The following is a 6,000-nucleotide window of genomic DNA, read 5'->3' on the forward strand; positions in this document are numbered from 1 at the left end:
GGAATGGTTCTGTTAACCGTAAGCACTGGAATAATCGGCACCCTGGATCACATGGTAGACTACAGAGAGGAGAGTGCTGCTCCTAGGGGCGCTTGCATCCACCCAGGGCAGCGGCTACGAGGAGACGCTCGCTTAGTGCGCTAACCCTACGTGCATCGTCTGTGCATCAGGGAAGGTAGGGGCTGGGCCGGGCCTGGGGCCCCCGCTGGCTGGTGAAGCAGCGAGCGCCAGGGCCTGGTGCCGCGCRCAGGCTGCGGAGCAGAGCCCACCGCGTCCGCCGCCAACTGCCCCGAGGAACGTCTGGAACGAGAGCCTCAGGTGAACGTAGCGGGGAGGAAGGAGGCCGCCGGGCGCCGCGGGAAGCCCCGCTCTGCTCCGCTGCCGCTCCCTGCCCAAAGCGGCGCGCTCGGGCGCTGGCCGAGGCGGCCGCAGCGGGAGCCGGGCGCCATGGGCCGCGTGGCCCGTCCTCGCGGGCCCGCCTGGGCGTCGCTGCCCGCGTCCTCCCGCTCGCTCCCGTGCAGCCCGTGAGCCTCGGGGGCGCCCGTCGTGCCAGCCCGGTGCTGCGCGTGCCACGGCCGGGCCCTCGAGCGCCCCGCGTGCGAGCCCCAGCGGAGGGGGACAGCGGTGTCCTGGGAGCTGGTGCAAAGGGGAGTTTCTTCTTTAAAAAGGAAGCTCAGAGGCTGGACAGCAGGGGTGGAGGCGATTCCACGCGCTTCCCAACCACTGACTTTTCTTGCATTCAAAACAAAATGTTACATAATAAGCATATGTTGTCTTGCAGCAACGTTTTAAACAATTTCTCTATAACATCTTGACGTGTCGTGTTCTCGATGCAAATTCACATTCTCCACTTTGCTTCGACAAAGCTTAAGCAAGCGAACAGGAGACGAGGACTTGACGGTGAGCCCAGGCGGACGGGATGCGTGCTTAGGAGCGGTAGTCCTTCTTGCTGTATGGTTTATTGCCCAAGATACTATCGATTTCATGGATAATGGAAGATGACAGTTTTGGAAGAACCTGTGTGCAACCGAAGCAGCACCATTAGGACTGCAGCAAACGCCACCTTTTGGGGCGAAGCGTGGGAAGGAGGGCTCGATCTGGGGGCTCGGCCGCCCCTCGCCACCTGCCTGGCGCTGCCCGGCTGCCCCCGAGCCCCTGGCCGCGTTTCCGCAGCAGAGCCCTTTGCCGACACCCACCTGTATTGCTCCGATGTTCTCCATGAGCTGGTCCGCGTTGGAGGCGCCCAGCAGCACGGAGCTGACRCCCTCGTTCCTCAGGCACCAGGCTGCAAGGGAGGGCGGGCTGAGCRTGTGGCTGCGCTCCAGGGCACGCCGTGCCGTGCCGCGCCGTGCCGTGCCATGCGCTTACCAATGGCGAGCTGCGGCAGCGTGCAGCCCAGGCGCTCCGCGATGGCCTGCAGCTCCTTCAGCTTGGCCTGCTGCCGCCGGCCCTCCTCGCTCAGGATCTTGTCCTTCAGCCACTGGTAGCCCTGCGGGGCGCGGGGGTCAGCGGCAGCGCCGCAGGGCTGCGCGGCGGCCCCGGCCCGCTCTCACCTTCAGCGAGGCGCGGGAGTAGGGCGGGATGCCGCCGTCGTACTTCCCTGAGATGATGCCGCAGGCCAGCGGGGACCAGGTCATGGCGCCGACGCCTGCAAGGGAGCAGAGCCGCGGGCAGGACCGGGCCGGGTCGGGACGGGCGCCGCGCCGCCGGCTCCCCACGTGCCCGCGCCTCTACCTATCTTGTGGAAGAGCTCGGGCAGCTGCACCTCCACCTTCTCGCGCTGGAACATGTGGTACTCGGCCTGCTCGCAGATGGGCGGGATGAGGTTGAACTGCCGCGCCACCGAGTACGCCTCCTGCGGGAAGCGGAGCCGCTGGTGGGCACCGTGCTGCGCCGTGCCCCCTGCCCCCGTGCCGGCCCGGCCCTGCCCTACCATGATCTCCATGGAGCTCCAGCGCGACGTGCCCCAGTACATGGCCATCCCCTGGTTGATGACGTGGGTCATGGCTCGCACTGTCTCTGCAGGGCAAGGAGAGCGACGCGGGTGTCACCAGCGGCTCGGACACCCCGCAGGTGGGCGCCAAGGGAGTGGAGAAGGGACAGGGGGTGGCTCAGGAAAGAGGAGCTCGCGAGGTGGTTGGCTGCATCTTCCTTCAACCAGCAAGGTCTTCTCAAAGGGCGGGGGGCTACATGTGTAGCCCCAGCTTGGCACGGGCAGGGTGGGCAGCACCTACCCTCCATGGGTGTGTTGGGGTCCGGCCTGTTGGCGAACACCACGTCCACGTACTCCAGCTGCAGCCGCTCCAGCGAAGCCTTCAGGCCTGGCACGCGGGGGAGCGGAAGGCGTGAGGAGCGCGGCCGGCTGCCCGGCACAGCCCGGCGGCCCCGGCGCCCCTACCTTCAATGATGTGCTTTCTCGACAGCCCTCGCTCCGTCTCTGCCCTGCAAGAGCCAAAGACGCGGGTCAGCAGAGGGGCTGGCGGCGGGCAYGGAGCCGCGCTGCGCCACGCGCCCTACGTACTTTCCTCCCCAGAAGATCTTGGTGGTTATGACCAGGCTGGATCGCCTACAAAGCAAAGCGAGAGGCCGGTCAGGAGCAGCCTGGCGGCAGCACAGGGAGCTGCCGTGCCAACGGCAGCAACGCGGAGCTGCGGCCCGGRGCGCTGCTGTTACCTCCAGCCTTTCTTCTTAATGATGTTTCCTAGCACGACCTCGGCCCTGGAAGGAGGGGAGGGAGATGCAGCAGTGAATGCACTCTGCGAGCTTGCCCTGCCCTGCTGCCCTGCCGTGGATGAGCAAGAGGGGGCTGCGAAGGGCGCAACCCCTTCACCCCGGCGCTGCGGGGACGGCGAGCGCGCTGCGGGCACACCAGGGTGTCACCTCCTGGGAGAGCTTGCCAAGGACTGCAGCGCTTTAACAAATGCGAAATGACGTCCCAAAAGGAGCGCAGGGGAGCGGAATGATTTAATTATTTCCACTCTCCAAAGTTTGAAGCCAACCTGCACGACAAGAGCTTCCCTTGTGTAAAGAGCGCAGAGCAGGACAGCGCTGCGGCGTGGCACGGCCTGCCCGCTCGCTGCAGGGACCCGCTGCTTCCCAGAGCCTCTCAACGCTCGGAAAGGAGAGCGGCTTTGGGGAAGGACAAGCAGCAGCAAGCAGCAGCTTGGGGAAGGACAAGGGAGCCTTTGCTATTGTGGCGATAGCGCTGTGCAAGCCTTTGCAGGGACGCAGGCGGAGGCTGCAAGGGGATGGAGGCCACGTGGGCACCGCGAACCTCGAGCGGCTGTGAGCGTGACCGGGCACGCAGCGGGGTACATACTTGCCGGCAGCGTAGACCTCGGCCGTATCGAAGAGGTTAATGCCATTGTCGTACGCTAGTGTCATCAGCTGCTCTGCCATCTGCAAGGGAAGGGCGGCGCGCCGGGCGTCGAGGGGCGCGCAGGGCAGCGCGCGGCCCGCGGAGCGCAGGCTGGGGCCGGGGCCGGGCGCGGGGCACGCGGTGCTGTCCTGCACCGCAGCCCTCCTTACCTCGTCCGTAACCTGCCCGCCGAACGTCACCCATGTCCCTGGGAAGGAGAAGGGCAYGAGCTGGACGGGGTGGCAGCCCCGTATCCTGAGGATCCCCCCAAAAGCCCCGCTCCAACCTCCCAAGCAGCCACCGGCCGCCTCGCACCTCGTGCGGCCGGTGCCACCCACGCAGGTCAGTGTTAGYGCCCGGCGGGTCTGCGCCCGCGCTGTGCCCGTGTGCCCGCTCACTTACCCAGGCCGAGGCAGGACACTCGCAGGCCGGACTTCCCGAGGTTCCTGAAAGACAGGACCCCCCTGAGGAGCAGCTGGGGCCGGGCCGGGGCGCTGCACCCCGCGGTGCTGCCCACCCGGCGTGGGGCACCCGCCCGCCTCGGGGCTAACCGCAGTGAGTGGCGAGGCCAGAACGGCCCGGCCAGGGGCACAGGGGACTCGGCCGGAGCGCCGCAGCAAGGGGGGAACCACGGCGGGGCGGACGTGGGGGCTGCAGCGGCGCCGGGCACAGGCGCTGCGGCACCTCCTGCGCCCACGCAGCGCTGCAGCATTCTTGGGAAACGGTAGAGCACCCAAGGACTGTACAGGGAGCACAGCCCCAAGGCAAGTACAACTTCGTGGCGGGTACAGGGTGCACGCGGGTACAGCCCCACAGTGGGTACAGCTCCACAGAATCACATAGATTCATAGAACAGTCAAGGCTGGAAGGAACCTCTAGAGATCTAGTTCAACCTTCCTGCTCGAGCAGGGACACTGAGAGCACGGGGCACAGGGTGGCATCCAGGCGGGTTTTGAAGACCTCCAGAGAAGGAGGTGGTGAGGACCCCGTGGTGAGTGCAAGGAGCATGGCCACATGGCCAGTACAGCCCCACGGCGGGTACAGGGAGCACGACGGATACAGCCCCACGACGGGTACAGGGAGCACGACGGGTACAGCCTCATGGCGCGTACAGGGAGCACAGTCGTAGAGCGGGTACAGTCACAGGGCGGGTACAGCCTCATGGTGGGCACAGCCGGCACGGCCCCTCACTCGCCCACATGGTGACTTGGCGAGGCCRCAGGCGGCAGCGACCTCGTGACGCTGCTGCGCGTGGCCGGGCCGGCCCTGGGCTGCGCGGGCGGCAGCTTCGCAGCGCTGCCGGGGGCCTCATGGGGACAGCGCCGGAGCAGAGCCCACGGGAGCACTGGAACAGCCGCCTGTGCCRGCAGTGCAACCACTTGGGTGAGTTGTGCCCATTCTCAGGGCACTGGACGTGGCTACAGCAACCCCTGGGGGCTGAGCGGTCAGCTGGGGCGATGAGGTGCCCCAGTAAAAGAGCTGGCGTCAGGAACAGGCGGCTCCGCTCGGGGGCTGCTCTGCTCGTGGACCCCGTGTGCCCGCGCACAGCGAATTCTGAGGGCAGAGCTCCGAGCGAGGTGCCCCAAAATAAACAGTGTAGGTGAGCGGTGCCGCCCGCGCGCGGCTGCCGCTGCCAAGTCGCGTAGCAACTGCGCGGGGGCCCCGCGCCGGCACCTCCGCACGGGCACGTCTGTGCGGGAGCCTCCACATGGGCCTGTCTGCGTGGGCACCTCTGTGTGGGCACCTCCGCATGGGCACCTCCGCACAGGCACGTCTGTGCGGGAGCCTCCACACAGGCCTGTCTGTGTGGGCACCTCTGCGTGGGCACCTCCGCATGGGTCCCTCCGCGTGGGCATGTACGTATGAGCACCCCTGCGCAGGCACCTCCACAGAGCTGCCACCGTGGCCCAGTGCAGCCATGCCCGCTCTGCCCCGCGCAGCCCCCGGGCAGCCCCACGGCCGCAGGGAGCTGTGCGAGGCGCCGCGGCGCGCTCCGCGTGCGCATGCGGGCGAGCAGACGGGCAGCAGCACCGGCCGCCGAGCCCCCCGGCTGCAGCCAGCCGGGCACCGCGCTGCAGCCCCACACTGGCCACGCTCCGCGGGCAGCAAGGCCACGGCCCTGCACTAACCCCGGCCAAGTGCTGCATCCCGACCCGCCTCTGCCTGCACGGGATTCCTAGGGTGCACAGAGCACCCAGTGGGGACAGAGGGAGCGCTGGGCCGTGCAGCACCGCGGTAGGGACAGGTGGAGGCCAGCGTGCCGGCCAGAGCAGGGAGAGTCGCGCGCGCTCGCAGAGCAGCGTGGAGCGGCACCACCGCGCGGCCCGGGAGCAGCGCGGCGCGGGGGACGGGCGCGCGCCGCTCCTACCTATACTTCATGCCAGGCTGCTTGACGCTGGACTCGCTGGACGAGGGCGCGTTCTGCACGGAGAGCTGCCCCAGGCTGCGGGCCACCATGGCCACGGCGCGGAACTTGCTGCGCGTGCCCAGGCTGGGGCTGCTCGCATTCTGCCGGTTCAGGCGCTCCTCCGCGCTCCGGCTCTTGAGGCTGTGCTCGGAGCACACAAAGGAAACCTGCATGGTGCCGCGCGCGCTGCCGGCGCTGCCCGCAGAGCTGCCCACGGCCGCGGGCGCCGCCGCGC

General features: G+C 68.1%; 1 protein-coding gene across 3 annotated transcripts in view; it reads right to left on the reverse strand.

Moving 5' to 3' along the window:
- Positions 1-678: 678 nt before the first annotated feature.
- Positions 679-6,000, reverse strand: part of KCNAB2 (potassium voltage-gated channel subfamily A regulatory beta subunit 2) — an 11,778-nt gene continuing 6,456 nt past the window's right edge. For 2 of the 3 annotated variants that reach the window (XM_026051127.1, XM_026051128.1), the window contains 13 exons: positions 3,761-3,804; positions 3,529-3,566; positions 3,320-3,399; positions 2,674-2,718; positions 2,522-2,566; positions 2,399-2,442; positions 2,235-2,321; positions 1,934-2,019; positions 1,735-1,855; positions 1,554-1,648; positions 1,369-1,489; positions 1,197-1,285; positions 679-1,017 (listed from right to left, as the gene is read on the reverse strand). In XM_026051127.1, coding sequence (XP_025906912.1) covers positions 928-1,017; positions 1,197-1,285; positions 1,369-1,489; positions 1,554-1,648; positions 1,735-1,855; positions 1,934-2,019; positions 2,235-2,321; positions 2,399-2,442; positions 2,522-2,566; positions 2,674-2,718; positions 3,320-3,399; positions 3,529-3,566; positions 3,761-3,804 — 985 coding nt within the window. In that variant the 3' untranslated portion in view covers positions 679-927. Of the gene's footprint in view, positions 1,018-1,196; positions 1,286-1,368; positions 1,490-1,553; positions 1,649-1,734; positions 1,856-1,933; positions 2,020-2,234; positions 2,322-2,398; positions 2,443-2,521; positions 2,567-2,673; positions 2,719-3,319; positions 3,400-3,528; positions 3,567-3,760; positions 3,805-5,726; positions 5,939-6,000 lie in introns of those variants that run through there. The other variant, XM_026051126.1, reaches the window with a different exon arrangement.

The sequence above is a fragment of the Nothoprocta perdicaria genome, unplaced genomic scaffold, assembly GCF_003342845.1.
Source record: "Nothoprocta perdicaria isolate Ctin4 unplaced genomic scaffold, notPer1 scaffold_72, whole genome shotgun sequence".
Classification (NCBI taxonomy): domain Eukaryota; kingdom Metazoa; phylum Chordata; class Aves; order Tinamiformes; family Tinamidae; genus Nothoprocta; species Nothoprocta perdicaria.